Source organism: Pelophylax lessonae (genome assembly GCF_965119305.1).
Source record: "Pelophylax lessonae genome assembly, chromosome: 3".
Taxonomy (NCBI): Eukaryota; Metazoa; Chordata; class Amphibia; order Anura; family Ranidae; genus Pelophylax; species Pelophylax lessonae.
In genome coordinates this window covers 671,758,916-671,774,929 of record NC_138770.1, presented here as the reverse complement: position 1 = coordinate 671,774,929, position 16,014 = coordinate 671,758,916, and the positions used below count along the sequence as shown (strand labels likewise).

General features: G+C 49.0%; 1 protein-coding gene across 1 annotated transcript; it reads right to left on the bottom strand.

Moving 5' to 3' along the window:
* Positions 1-1,664: 1,664 nt before the first annotated feature.
* Positions 1,665-3,071, bottom strand: LOC309551008 (alpha-1,6-mannosyl-glycoprotein 2-beta-N-acetylglucosaminyltransferase-like; the record flags this gene model as incomplete). Its single annotated transcript, XM_082251428.1, has 1 exon — positions 1,665-3,071. The coding sequence occupies one exon, from the start codon at positions 3,069-3,071 to the stop codon at positions 1,797-1,799; it is 1,275 nt and encodes a 424-aa protein (XP_082107554.1). The 3' UTR covers positions 1,665-1,796.
* Positions 3,072-16,014: the final 12,943 nt, after the last annotated feature.

Here is a 16,014-nt window from a genome sequence, read left to right as displayed (position 1 = left end):
TGGCATAATAAGCCACAACCAGTGACCATACAGTATGATGATGTCATAGTTGCACGGACACCACAACGTATGCCAGAGCCAGTATGGCACTGAATGTCCATATGGAACAATGACTTCATAGTTGCATTGATGCCATAATATATGGCAAAACCAGCTTGGCAATGAGTGCCTACATGGTACAATGACATCTTTGTTGCATAGGCACCATTACATATGTCATATAAGGCACAACCAAATTGACAAAGACATGATAGTTGTACAATTTTTACAGATTTATGTGGAAGGGCTGCACTGCCTTGTCAAGGCCCCTCTGTAAAGTGCGGCCCCATCTCTGACCTTAGAGGGTCTCCATATTGGAACATATATAGCAGTGATGGCGAACCTTGGATGGCACCCCAGATGTTTTGGAACTAAATTTCTCATGATGCTCAACTACACTGCAGAGTGCATGAGCATCATGGGAAATGTAGTTCCAAATCATCTGGGGTGCCAAGGTTCGCCATTATTGATATATAGCATTGGATAAATAGGCACCATTACAGATCACTTATAGGGCACAACCAGATTGGCAGTGAGCACACACGTGGTACCATGAGATCTTAGCTACATAGACACCATAATATACGGTGCAGCCAGACTGGCAATGAGTCCCCCATATGATCCAATAATCTCTTAGTTGCATAAGCACCATTACATACGGCATAGTCGGCACCACCAGGTTGGCAGAAGGGGCCCACATGGCAGGGACACCCAACCAAAGGTTCTCGTCTTGACACAAGTGCAAAAATTGAGGAACAAAAACGTCATACACAACGTGGAAATCTTTGGTTAGCACAGAATCGGAGACACGGCTCCCAGTCCGAAGCTCTCGTAAAGTCAGAGATCCTCAATGAGTAACTCCATAAATCACACAGGGAAAGGCTTCGAAGAAATAAACGGATTAAACCTGAGGCAGAAAAAAAAAATACAAAAAAAAAAAAAAGTAACAAAATTACAAAAGGAAAAGAAAAATGCAGAAATATGTTCTGTCCATTTAAGGCACCTTCATGTTCCGCCTGAGGCAGCTGAGCAAGCAGCAAGAAAAAACACGTAACAAAAAAAGGGTTATAAAAAGAAAAAAAATGCATAAATGTGTTCTGCCCCCAAAAAAAAGTTACAAAGAAAAAAAAAATTAAAAAAGGAAAAGAAAAATGCAGAAATATGTTCTGTCCCTTTAAGGCACCTTTATGTTCTGCCTGAGGCAGCAGAGCGAGCAGCAAGAAAAAAACAACAAAAAAGGTAATAAAAAGGAAAAGAAAAAATGCAGAAATGTGTTCTGCCCCAAAAAAAAAGTTACAAAGAAAATAAAAAGTTAAGGAAAAAAAAAAATTACAAATAAATAAAAAAAGGTAATAAAAAGGAAAAGAAAAATGCAGAAGTGTGTTCTGCACCAAAAAAAGTTACAAAGAAAATAAAAAGCTTTTAAGGAAAAAAAAAATACATTTAAAAATAAGAAAAAAACTAAATAAAAAAAGGAAAAGAAAAATGCAGAAATATGTTCTGCACAAAAAAAGTTACAAAGAAAATAAAAAATGAAGAAAAAAAAAAATTACAAATACGAAAAAAACATAAAAAAATAAAAAAAAAGGAAAATAAAAAATGCAGAAAGGCGTTCTGTTCCTTCATGGCGGTAATGCGCTCGGTGAGGTCAAAGCAGCAACGTGAACAGAAGTCGGCTTCCCGCCTGCGGAATCCCTGAGTAAACTTTTATGACTTTGGTCGCAGTTCTGAAGGCTTTGGTCGCAGAGCTGGAAGCTTCACAGCCTGGCGTAATTCTGGCACAGTGCGTGGTCTCTGATGTCGCCCCAACCTCCGTTCTTCATGGGCGGCGGGTTGCGCACGTCCTGCTGTCTGGCGGCCACCTCCACGGTTTTCGGGAAGAGGCGACCGCTCAGCTCCCGCACTTTCTCCCGGAGGGCCTGCGAGGCGGCGTCTATGTTGGAGCAGGGGCCGGTGCGGGCGCACATACCCCTTTCGTTTGGTTGGCCGGGGAGGTTGAGGACCCGCGGGAGGCGGGCGGACAGCACCTTGAGCGGGTGGGACAGGCAGGTGGCGGACACGTGCTGGAGGCTCCAGTCCCAGTTGTAGTCATCGTAGGTGCAGAACTCGGCCAGGCAGCCCATCAGTTGGTAGTAGACCTCCCGCGACATGGCGAGGGCGGAACGGTGCTTGGGCGCCACAAAGCCGCTCACCTCCAGCTGTTGGGGGTCAGGCAATGAGTCCAGGCTGGACGTGCCCCCGAGGCTGAGCAAGTGGCACCCTTCCTCCTTGCACTGCCTCTGCATGAGTCTGAGGGCGTGAAGCCAATCCGGAAGCAGGTAGCTGCCCTCCTCCAGGAAGAGGGCGTAGCCGCTGTACCCGACCACCTCCCGCAGCGTCTGCCAGGTGAAGTGCAGCTTCCACAGCCAGTGGTGCTTCTCCTGGGTGAAGGCCGCCTCCCGGTAGTGCCCGTGAGTGTCGGGGTATTCGGCATTGGTGCAGCCTTTCAATTTAGCGGTCTCCCTGGGCAGGTCTCTGGGGCAGTCGGCCGGGTCGGAGCCCGGGAACTCGTCCGGGTAGAAGCTGGCGCTGTACGGGAAGTAGATGGGCATCACCCGGCAGAAGTCTATGGCGTTCATGGCTTGGACTGCCTCGGTGCATGGCTTTTCCATGCTCAGCACCAGGAGGAGGCGACCGGTGGCTCCCGGCCCGGCGGCCTGCAGCGACTCGGCCAACAGCTTCAAGCGTGCGCCGCTCCCCGGCCCTCCCCGGACTTGCACCACCACCACCAGCTCGGGGCGCCCGCTGAACTGTTCGGCGTTGAAGATCGGCTGCCGGAGGTTGTTACTGTAGACAGCCAGACGCATCTGCAGAGGGGAACCCCGGGGCTGCAGGAAGCCGGAGGGGTGGCGGATCTCGATGGGCAGCGACGGCACCGGGAAGGGTAAAGGTCCGTCCTCGCTGGAGGAGGTGAGGAGCAGCCAGGCGCAGAAGGCCATTCCCAGGAGCAGCAGTAGGGCGGCGATCTTCTTCTTGTGTAGCGTCAACCGCATGGTGGGGAGGAACCCGGGGGGTGCACCTTATGGGGAGGAACCTGGGGGGGTGACCCTTATGGGGAGGAACCCGGGGGTGACCCTTAACTGCCTTTTCTTGACCTGTGACCTATCAGAAATGCCCCCACTCCATTCTACCCCCCAATATTCTTCCCTGTCTATCCAAACTGCTCCCGATGCATACTAAGTACCCCCCTGAGATGACCCCTTATTAATACTAACTGCCCCCCGATACACTAAATACCCCACCTTGGACGAACTGCCCCCCCGTACACTAAATACCCCACCTTGGACGAACTGCCCCCAGTACACTAAATACCCCACCTAGGACAAACTGCCCCCCGTACACTAAATACCCCACCTAGGACAAACTGCCCCCCGTACACTAAATACCCCACCTTGGACAAACTGCCCCCCGTACACTAAATACCCCACCTTGGATTAACTGCCCCCCCGTACACTAAATACCCCACCTTGGACAAATGACCCAATTACACTAAATACCCCACCTTGGACGAACTACCCCCCCGTACACCAAATACCCCACCTTGGATTAACTGTCGCCCTATACACTAAATGCCCCCACCTTGGACGAACTGCCCCCCCGTACTCTAAATACCCCACCTTGGACGAACTGCCCCTCGTACACTAAATACCCCACCTTGGATTAACTGCCCCCCCCCATACACTAAATACCCCACCTTAGACGAACTGCCCCCCGTACACTAAATGCCCCCACCCCTGATTTACTGCCCCCCTATACACTAAATGCCCCCACACCTGCCCTGTAAATTAAATACCCCACTTGAGGCTAAATGCCCCCTTACACACTGAATACCCCTGTCCCTAATTGCCCCCCTACACACCTGTCTGTCCCTTTAATACACTGGCTGACAATATCTGCCCCTCTCTATGACAAACACCCAACTCTTAAAGGAATTTCCCCCCCCAGCTCTAAGTACCCCTGGCTGAGCCTACCTGCCCCCCTGTACACGGATCTCCTTTCCTGGGGCAATCCGCCACCTGTACACCGATCCCCCCCGGTCTGTCCTCGGCTCCCTCTCTCGGACTCTCCCCGTGTCTCCCCCGGGCCGGACACCTTCGAACTCCGGAGACCTCAGCGAACTTTACCCAGCGAAGGGTTCCGTGACGTCACGCCCCTCGCGGCCAATGGATAAACACTGACTAAGCACACCGCCTTCAGAAGCCGCCCACCTGGGAGTGTCCGCTGGAGGCCCTCCGCCAATGGCAGGGAGATCTTGGGGAGGTGTCAGGAGGTCGGGCGGCCATGTTTGGTGAGGGCATCTGTGCTAGCAGTGTTCTGCAGACATAGGGAAGTGTCAGGCTGACGGGAAAGGGGGAGGAGTTCAACCTGTGTCAGGGGTGGGGAATGGGGTCAGCATAGTGTAAGTTTTCACCATGTTTTGAGGTTCAGACAGGTGTGGGGTCTGAATATTTTGGGAGTGAAAGTTCTACCATACTTGGGAGGGGGAGGGGGGGGGGTCAGCCAGGTGTGTGGGAGGTGCTATCATATTTGGGGGGGTCAGCCAGGTGTATGGGAGGATCCATCATATTTGGGGGGTCAGCCAGGTGTATGGGAGGATCCATCGTATTTGGGGGGTCAGCCAGGTGTATGGGAGGATCCATCATATTTGGGGGGTCAGCCAGGTGTATGGGAGGATCCATCATATTTGGGGGGTCAGCCAGGTGTATGGGAGGATCCACCATATTTGGGGGGTCAGCCAGGTGTATGGGAGGATCCATCATATTTGGGGGGGTCAGCCAGGTGTATGGGAGGATCCATCATATTTGGGGGGTCAGCCAGGTGTATGAGAGGATCCATCATATTTGGGGGGTCAGCCAGGTGTGTGGGAGGTGCTATCATATTTGGGGGGGTCAGCCAGGTGTATGGGAGGATCCATCATATTTGGGGGGTCAGCCAGGTGTATGGGAGGATCCATCGTATTTGGGGGGTCAGCCAGGTGTATGGGAGGATCCATCATATTTGGGGGGTCAGCCAGGTGTATGGGAGGATCCATCATATTTGGGGGGTCAGCCAGGTGTATGGGAGGATCCACCATATTTGGGGGGTCAGCCAGGTGTATGGGAGGATCCATCATATTTGGGGGGGTCAGCCAGGTGTATGGGAGGATCCATCATATTTGGGGGGTCAGCCAGGTGTATGGGAAGATCCATCATATTTGGGGGGTCAGCCAGGTGTATGGGAGGATCCATCATATTTGGGGGGTCAGCCAGGTGTATGGGAGGATCCATCATATTTGGGGGGTCAGCCAGGTGTATGGGAGGATCCATCGTATTTGGGGGGTCAGCCAGGTGTATGGGAGGATCCATCATATTTGGGGGATCAGCCAGGTGTATGGGAGGATCCATCGTATTTGGGGGGTCAGCCAGGTGTATGGGAGGATCCATCGTATTTGGGGGGTCAGCCAGGTGTATGGGAGGATCCATGATATTTGGGGGGTCAGCCAGGTGTATGGGAGGAGCCATTGTATTTGGGGGGTCAGCCAGGTGTATGGGAGGATCCATCATATTTGGGGGGTCAGCCAGGTGTATGGGAGGATCCATCATATCTGGGGGTCAGCCAGGTGTATGGGAGGTGCTATCATATTTGGGGGGTCAGCCAGGTGTATGGGAGGATCCATCGTATTTGGGGGGGTCAGCCAGGTGTATGGGAGGATCCATCGTATTTGGGGGGGTCAGCCAGGTGTATGGGAGGAGCCATCGTATTTGGGGGGTCAGCCAGGTGTATGGGAGGATCCATCATATTTGGGGGGTCAGCCAGGTGTATGGGAGGATCCATCATATTTGGGGGGTCAGCCAGGTGTATGGGAGGATCCATCGTATTTGGGGGGTCAGCCAGGTGTATGGGAGGATCCATCGTATTTGGGGGGTCAGCCAGGTGTATGGGAGGATCCATCATATTTGGGGGTCAGCCAGGTGTATGGGAGGTACCATCATATTTGGGGGTCAGCCAGGTGTAGGGAGGTTTCACCATATTTAGGTAAGTTGGGGGTTACACCATATTTAAGAGGTCATTCAGGGGTGTAGGGGGATTTCCACCATACTTGGGGTATCAGCCAGGTGTGTGTGGGTGGGGGGTGCACAATACTTGGGATAGGTGTCATGGGTTCCACCATATAGAGGTCAACCAGGTATACGGGGGTCCACCATATTGGCGGTCAACCAGGTATACGGGGGTCCACCATATTGGCGGTCAACTAGGTGTATGGGGGTTACATCATATAGGTCAACCAGGTGTACATGGGTTCCACCGCATAGGAGGTCAACCAGGTGTATGGGGCCTCCACCATATAGGAGGTCAACCACATATACTGGGGTTCACCATACAGGAGGTCAACCAGGTGTACATATGTGTGTATGTGTAAGGGAGGTGAGGTGGTCCACCAAAGAGGAGGTCATCTATGTGTGGGGTGGGGGCCACCATATAGGAGGTCAGCTATGTGTGGGGTGTCCACCATTTTTGGGGGGAGGTCATCCATATGTAAGGAGGTTCTACCTTATTTAAGAGATTGGGGGGGGGGGGGGGTGCACAATACTTGGGATATTAGCCATGTGTAGTGAGGTTCAACCATATTTAAGAGATCAGCCAGGTGAAGGGGGGTTCCACCTTTTTTGGGGGGTCAGCCAGCTGAAAAGGGATTTTACCATGTAGGGGGATCCACAATATTGAAGGTCAACCAGGTGTATGGGGGTTCCACCATATAGGAGGTCAACCAGGTGTACGGGAGGTCATATTTAGGTGGTCAGCCAGATGTGGGAAGTTTCACCATATTTGAGTGGCCAGCTAGGGGGCAGTGGGCTCCTCTATATTTAGGTCAGCCAGGTGTAGGGGGGATTCACAATACTTGGAAGGTCAAGAGCTCTACCATATGGGAGATCAGCTAGGTGAAAAGGGGTTCCACCATATAGGTAAACCAGGTGTTAAAGGGTTCCATCATATTGGAGATCAACCAGGTGTACGGGGGTTCCGCCATATACGAGGTCAACCAGGTGTGCGGGGATTCCGCCATGTACGAGGTCAACTAGGGGTACGGGGGTGTAATAGATCCCCAATACTTGGACCAAGTATTTCTGTCTTAAAGCGGAGTTCCAGCCATTCACTCACCTGTCCAACGGTCCAGCGATGCGGCCGCCCGAAGCCTCGATCCTCTCCCTCGGCGCCGGCATCACTGCTGTGGGCACCCGGCTGTGACAGTTTGCGGCTTCACAGCCGGGTACCCACTGCGCATGCGCGAGTCGCGCTGCGCGCCGTGATTGGCCGGCAATCTTCTGGGACCTCTGACGTGTCCCAGAAGATTGCAGGGAGGGAGGGGGAGAGGAGAACTTCCGTTCAGGGCGCCGCGGCGCTCCGAGCGGAAGTGGGAGCGGGTACCTGTCAAAACTAGGTACCCGCTCCCCCCCCCAAAAAAATGACATGCCAAATGTGGCATGTCAGGGGGTCAGGACTCCCTAAAGCGGAAGTTCCACTTTTGGGTGGAACTCCGCTTTAAGTCCCCAGAATCTCAAGTGATGCAGTGACCTGGCCCCTCAATTCCCCCCAAACATCAACCTAAGCTCGATGAAGGGTAAAACAAATGACCCTTTATTCATTAACTCACTTCCAATTTATCCAGTTTTAGGAGCTTGATTACATCATGCAAATGTATTGCAGTGGCGGCTGGTGAAGTTTTAAGATGGGGGGGCGCAAGACCCCGCCCTTCTATTTTGACCCCTCCCATTTCTCAGGAGCCCCACCCCTTATAGACTCCACCCATTTTGTCCCCTGTATTTTGCTTGCGTGAACAAATTCTCCCAATATATCACATATTAAGGGGTCTCTCAGTACTAGTATATCCTATAATAGGGAGCAGGGGCCCTATTATGGGATATACTGTGAGAGACACCCTATTATGGGATACACTGACTGAGAGTGGCACAAACCGCACAGTACAGACCCCCTAGCACAAACCCCACAGTACAGGCCCCCTAGCACAAACCCCACAGTACAGGCCCCCTAGCACAAACCCCACAGTACAGGCCCCTAGCACTAATCCAACAGTGCAGGCCCCCTAGCACAAACCCCACAGTACAGGCCCCCTAGCACAAACCCCACAGTACAGGCCCCCTTTCAATGCAGTGACAAGCGTACATGCCCCCTTTCAATGCAGTGACCAGCGTACATGCCCCCTTTCAATGTAGTGACCAGTATACATGCCCCCTTTCAATGTAGTCACCAGTATAAATGCCCCCTTTCTATGTAGTGACCAGTATACATACCCCTTTCAATGTAGTGACCAGTATACATGCCCCTTTCAATGTAGTGACCAGCATACATGACCCCTTTCAATGTAGTGACCAGCATACATGCCCCTTTCAATGTAGTGACCAGCATACATGCCCCCAATGCAGTGACCAGCGTACATGCCCCCAATGCAGTGACCAGTGTACATGCCCCCAATGCAGTGACCAGTGTACATGCCCCCAATGCAGTGACCAGCATACCATGTCCCCAATGTAGTGACCAGCGTGCGTGCCCCCTTCAATGCATTGAACAGTGTACATGTCCCCAATGCAGAGTTTAGCGTGTGTGCCCCCTTCAATGCATTGACAGTGTACAATCATCATGTCCCCAATGCAGAGTTTAGCGTGCATGCCCCCTTCAATGCATTGAACAGTGTACAATTATTATACCTTTATATAGCTCTGACATATTCTGTAGTGTTGTACAGAGAATACTCAGCCAGTCACATCAGCCTCTGCACCATAATTAAGGTTATTACCACTCTGACAGGTTTACAGTGAAGGAATGTTTACTGATTTACTTGTAGGAAGGCGGAGGTGCACGTTGAGGCCTTTGATGTGGAATGAGCCCTAAATAATAATAATAATAATCGGTGACAATGTCTGTGCTCATAAAATGAAGATGTCAGCAATGTGACACCCTCACCGGCCGCCATACCGCAGGCTGGGTCCAGAGTCCAGGTCTATAAAGAGATCAGGGTGACACAGTAATGGGGACGATGATGATTGTAGAGTATTATTATACCGCTATTACCGGTGACGTCATTTATTATCCAGTGACACCTGAACACCATCCCCACCTGGTAGAGCTCAGCAGTGAAGGCGCCTGTCCGCACCCCTTTGCCCGGGGCTCCTCCGACAATCTCACTTATCACAATGATCTCATTGAAACAACTTTGTTTATTTTGTGTTAAATATTCGAAGACCGGGTGGATTTGGGTGAGCTTTCATTTGCTCTGTGCTCTCTCTTTATCGTGAACAATTCTTGCTGGCTATAAATACCATCCTTATTTTTCTTTGTTCCTTCACATTGCTGCTGATCTCCTGCAGCCTCTTTGCAGCTGCTTCTTGTCTACATGCAGTCCAGTGATGGCATGGGCTAGGGGGGGCAGCAGATGGATCATACCCCCCCCCCCCGACCACACCAGCTCCAGCCCGCACACCATAATCCCCCCCCCCCCCGCTCGCCGGCTCACTCACCCTCCCTTGACTAGCTTGCAGTGGCGGCTGGTGCTCCATGGGCCAGGGGGGGCAGCAGACGGACCATACCCCCTGACCACACCAGCTCCAGCTCACACAACATATCCCCCCCCCCAGTTGCCGGCTCACTCACCCTCCCTGTACTGGCAGGTGGTGGCGGCGGCTTCCCCCTCAGTCTCTCTTCTCCGTGGGTCAGGGTTCCCCTGCATCTCCTCCCTTCTCCTCCTTCTCCTTGGCCAATAGCATGGCTTCTCCTTTCGGGCAATCGGGAAACGGGTCTCAGGACCCGCTTCCTGATTGGCCAGGAGGAGAATCTGTGTGACAATAGCGAATATTCATTCGCTATTGTCACACAACTGGGTGGGCTCAGGGCGCGGTGCCCACCCTTTTTTGAAGCCTATTAGAGCCTCTGGCTCTAATCATGTGCTTCAAAAGAAAAAAAACCCAATTGGAATCCATGTGTCCGGCGCCCTGCATGTAGATTAGAGGGCCGGACGCATGGATGGGGGGGCGGCGCCCCTGCGCCCAAAGACAGGCCGCCACTGGCGGCCTGGCATTTCCCAAGGCGGGTTTCGCTGTTGGTGACAACAGTGCACCATGTCTGTGTCGTGTCTGACGAATTGAAGTCTCCACCGGAAGCCTGTGAGAGTGACAACGCGGGAGTACAATTAGGATACGGGACGGAGCGTTGTCACCCTCTAACAGGAAGCGCCAAAGCAAGAACCTTCACGGCGGAATCACCGGGGATTATATTAAACCCTTTTCTCCGACCTAACACAAATATGCGGCCTCACTGGTCTGGGCTTTAATCCGTGGGGACGCATATGTGTGCATTTCCCTTTGTGCTGGGAGCGCGCCGCAAGGACGTGACGTCATAGAGAGCCCCAGGCCACGTATTAACGATCGGGACCCCCGAACTCTCGATTCCGTGCCACCTGTTCACTGTGATAGCCTCTGATGGGCTATCACAGTGATCGGCCCCATTTTTCTTCTTTCTGAATGGAGAGTGGGGGGAAGTGTTTTCTCTCTCCTTGCAGAGTGGGGGGAAGTGTGTAAAAAAAATAAACAAATAATAATAAAAAAATAAACAAATAATAATAAAAAAATAAAATACAAAAAATACCTAGATCAAGGTTCGATCTAGGTCAGTGCCAGGGTTAGAGTTTGGTTCAAGGTCGGAGTCAAAGGTCAAGGTCAGTATTTTTTTGGACAGCATTTAATTTTTTTTGTTAATTAGTATCAAGTTGTTTTAGGTAGGATAAAAAAAAAAAGCAAAATGCTATTGTTTCTGGGCTGTACTACAACAAATAACACGCACATATGTGGTATTGCTGACATCCTCAGGAACAGGAGGATTTTTAGTTTGGTTGTTCTTTGGTGGAAGGTTATAGTAGTACCAAGAGATACAATATCTCACAAAAGTGAGTACACCCCTCACATTTTTGTAGATATTTTATAATATCTTTTCATGTGACAACACTGAAGAAATGATACTTTGCTACAATGTAAAGCAGTGAGTGTACAGCTTGTATAACAGTGTAAATTTGCTGTCCCCTCAAAATAACTCAACACACAGCCATTAATGTCTAATCCACTGGCAACAAAAGTGAGGACACCCCTAAGTGACAATGTCCAAATTGGGCCCAATTAGCCATTTTCCCTCCCTGGTTTCATGTGACTCATTAGTGTTACAAGGTGTGAATGGGGAACAGGTGTGTTAAATTTGGTGTTATCGCTCTCACTCTCTCATACTGGTCACTGGAAGTTCAACATGGCACCTCATGGCAAAGAACTCTCTGAGGATCTGAAAAAAAGAATTGTTGCTCTACATAAAGATGGCCTAGGCTAGTGATGGTGAACCTTGGCACCCCAGATGTTTTGGAACGACATTTCCCATGATACTCAACTACACTGCAGAGTACAGGAGCATCATGGGAAATGTAGTCCCAAGACCTCTGGGGTGCCAAGGTTTACCATCACTGACCTAGGCTGTAAGAAGATTGGCAAGACCCTGAAACTGAGCTGCAGCATGGTGGCCAAGACCATACAGTGATTTAACAGGACATGTTCCACTCAGAACAGGCCTCGCCATGGTTGACCAAAGAAGTTGAGTGAACGTGCTCAGGGTCATATCCAGAGGTTGTTTTTAGGAAATAATCGTATGAGTGCTGCCAGCATTGCTGCAGAGGTTGAAGGGGTGGAGGGTCAGCCTGTCATTGCTCAGACCATACGCCGCACACTGCATCAAATTGGTCTGCATGGCTGTCGTCCCAGAAGGAAGCCTCTTCTAAAGATGATGCACAAGAAAGCCTGCAAACAGTTTGCTGAAGACAAGCAGACTAAGGACATGGATTACTGGAACCATGTCCTGTGGTCTGATGAGACCAAGATAAACTTATTTGGTTCAGATGGTGTCAAGCGTATGTGGCAGCAACCAGGTGAGGAGTGCAAAGACAAGTGTGTCTTGCCTACAGTCAAGCATGGTGGTGGGAGTGTCATGGTCTGGGGCTGCATGAGTGCTGCCGGCACTAGGGAGCTACAGTTCATTGAGGGAACCATGAATGCCAACATGTACTGTGACATACTGAAGCAGAGCATGATCCCCTCCCTTCAGAGACTGGGCCGCAGGGCAGAATTCCAACATAACGACCCCAAAACACACCTCCAAGACAACCACTGCCTTGATAAAGAAGCTGAGGGTAAAGGTGATGGACTGGCCAAGCATGTCTCCAGACCTAAACCCTATTGAGCATCTGTGGGGCATCCTCAAATGGAAGGTGGAGGAGCGCAAAGTCTCTAACATCCACCAGCTCTGTGATGTCATCATGGAGGAGTGGAAGAGGACTCCAGTGGCAACCTGTGAAGCTCTGGTGAACTCCATGCCCAAGAGGGTTAAGGCAGTGCTGGAAAATAATGGTGGCCACACAAAATATTGACACTTTGGGCCCAGTTTGGATATTTTCACTTAGGGGTGTACTCACTTTTGTTGCCAGCGGTTTAGACATTAATGGCTGTGTGTTGAGTTATTTTGAGGGGACAGCAAATTTACACTGTTATACAAGCTGTACACTCACTACTTTACATTGTAGCAAAGTGTCATTTCTTCAGTGTTGTCACATGAAAAAGAGATAATAAAATATTTACAAAAATGTGAGGGGTGTACTTACTTTTGTGAGATACTGTATATAGCTAAATTTAAAAACATATATATTTTTTTATACTGTTTTGGGCGAGTTTTCTTTTGATTAAAAAAAAAAAAAAAAAAAATCAGGAGATTTCCATTACCATTTACCACCAAATGAAAGCCCAATTTGTCTTGGAGTTAAACATGTGCGTCATCTCCCAGTTTGGGTTCAGCACTGGTGTCCCAGTCCGGTGTGACTGGTTTGGGCTGTTCAGAGGAATGTGGAGAAGTGGAGATGGTGAGGATGGAGAGGAATGCTGCGGGGGCGGATCAGTATCTACATCCAATCAGAACGCTTGGGAACCTTTGGAAATCAGTAGGCCTGAAAATAGGGGTGGGGCAGTGGGCGGGGTTTACGAGGAGTGTCGCTGCTGTCACTCCTGCAAATCAGCAAGCAGCTGGAAAACAGAAGGAGGGCCAGGCAGTAACGTACTTGTTACCAAATTTGATTTGCATTTAAACACAGCCTGCCTAGGAACGCCCACTCCCCTAGACTGACACCCCACCCATCAAGGCATTTTGATATTTGCATAACCCCTCCCAAGAGCCAGCCCATTGGCTGAGGTGTAGGGTGCTGTGATGTCTTCAGGAAGCTATGTACAGGCCCCTCCCACCAGCCATGATCTGCCTGCATTGCATAGAAAACCACAGAGACCCAGTGATGACATCAGGTCTAAAATAAAATCTGTAATGAAAGCAGAAAGGATTTATCCACTTAAGCCCCGGAGGATTTGGCTGCTAAACGACCAGAGGGCATTTTGCGATTCGGCACTGCGTGACTTTAACGGACAATTGCGCGGTCGTGCGACGCTGTACCGAAACGAATTTGGCGTCCTTTTTTTCCCACAAACAGAGCTTTCTTTTGGTGGTATTTGATCACCTGTGCGATTTTTTGATCACGCGCTATAAACAAAAAAATAGCGTAAATTTTGCAAAAATAGCAATATTTTTCCCTTTTTTTTATATGAAATTCCCCCAAAAAAAAATGTAAAAATCAAAATTTTTTAATATTTTCGGCCAATTTGTTTTATGCTACCTATGTTTGGTAAAAAAAATCGCAAAAAGCGTATTTTGATTGGTTTGCGCAAAAGTTATTGCGTTTACTAACAAAGGGAAAGATTTTTGTCATTTTTGTTGTTTTTTTTTTTAACGCGTAATGGCGGCGATCTGCGATTTTTTTTGCGGTACTGCGACATTGCGGCGGACAGATCGGACCCTTGACTGACATTTTTGACACTTTTGGGGTTACCAGTGACATTTCTACAGTAATCAGTGCTATACATATGCACTGTTACTGTAAAAATGCACTGGTAGTGAAGGGGTTAACTTTATTTGAGAGGGAGGGGCTGTGTGTGTCCCTAGGGGCGTGATTCTAACTGTGATTGGCTGTGGCTTCAACTGTTTGCAGAGTGATCAATGGATCTACATAGTAGATCCATGTGATCATCTCTCATACAGAGAGGAGAATGACAGGCAGCTTGTTTACACAAGCTGCCTGACTATCTCCCTCTCCCCCGCCGATCGCAGAGTGGCCGGCGGCGATCGGGTCCGCCGGTCACACGCGCGGGGGGGTCCGTGACCACGCGGGAGCGGGAGCGCGCCTCCGGCGGCGCGCGCTCGCTCCCTAAACCCTCACAGGCGAGCGACGTAGACCTACGTCACTTTGCCTGTGAGGGGCTGACCGCCGCCGTAGATAGTCGTGCGGCGGTCGGCAAGTGGTTATTGAAAATTTTCATTAGCATGGTTATTGGGGGGGGGGGGGGGGTTATAAATATAAGAAGAATACATTTTAACCAGTTATGGACCGGAAGGATTTGCCCCCTTAATGACCAGGCCATTTTCTGTGATTCGGCACTGCGTTACTTTAACGGACAACTGCGCGGTCGTCCGACGCTGTACCCAAAGAAATTTTATTATTATTATTATTATTTATTATTATAATTATTTGATCACCTGGGCGATTTTTATTTTTTGCGCTATAAACAAAAAAAGAGCCACAATTTAAAAAAAAAAAAAACAATATTTTTCACATTCTGTTATATAACATTCCCAAAAAAAAAAAATTTAATATAAATTTTTTTTAACATTTTAGGCCAATTTGTTTTCTGCTACATATTTTTGGTAAAAAAAAATTGCAATAAGCGTATTTTGATTGGTTTGCGCAAAAGTTATCGCGTTTACTAAGTATAGGAAAGATTTGTCATTTTTTTTTTTTTGCGGGACTGCGAGATTGCGGCGGACATATCGGACCCCTAACTGACATTTTTGACACTTTTGGGGGTACCAGTGACATTACTACAGTAATCAGTGCTAAAAATATGCACTGTTACTGTAATAATGACACTGGCAGGGAAGGGGTTAACATTGTTGGTGATCAAGGGGTTAAATGTATGCCTCTTGCTTACTGACGTGTGGGGGGGGGGGGGAGGGGGTAGTGTGACACAGACACAGATCACAGGTTCAGCTATGCTGAATCCTGTGATCTCCTCTTGTCTGTTACTGAGAAGATCCGCCTGCTTTGTTTACCTAAGCAGGCGGGTCTTCTCCCCATTTCCTGTGCGATTTTTATTTTTTGCACTATAAACAAAAAAAGAGCGACAATTTTGAAAAAAAATAATATTTTTTTCACATTTTTTTTATATAAAAATTCTCAAAAAAAAAGTAAAAATCAAAATTTTTTAATATTTTTGGCCAATTTGTTTTCTGCTACATATTGTTAGTAAAAAAAAATTGCAATACGCGTATTTTGATTGGTTTGCGCAAAAGTTATCGCGTCTACAAACTAGGGGAAAGATTTTTGTCATTTTTATTGTTTTTTTTTTTTTTACTAGTGATAGCGGCGATCTGCAATTTTTTTGTGGGACTGCGACATTGCGGCGGACAGATTGGACCCCTAACTGAAATTTTTGACACTTTTGGGGGTACCAGTGACATTACTACAGTAATCAGTGCTAAAAAATATGCACTGTTACTGTAATAATGACACTGGCAGGGAATGGGCTAACAAGGGGTTAAATGTGATCAAGGGGTTAAATGTGAGCCTAAGGGAGTGATTCTAACTGTGGGGGGGGGCGTGGCTTGTGAAAAGATCATAGAGACATGTGATCTTATATAGAAGCATCACAGGCACTCTGACACTGGCAGGGAAGGGGTTAACAGTACTGGTGATCAAGGGGTTAAATGTGACCCTAGGGGTGTGATTCTAACTGTGGGGGGGCGTGGCTTGTGAAATGATCA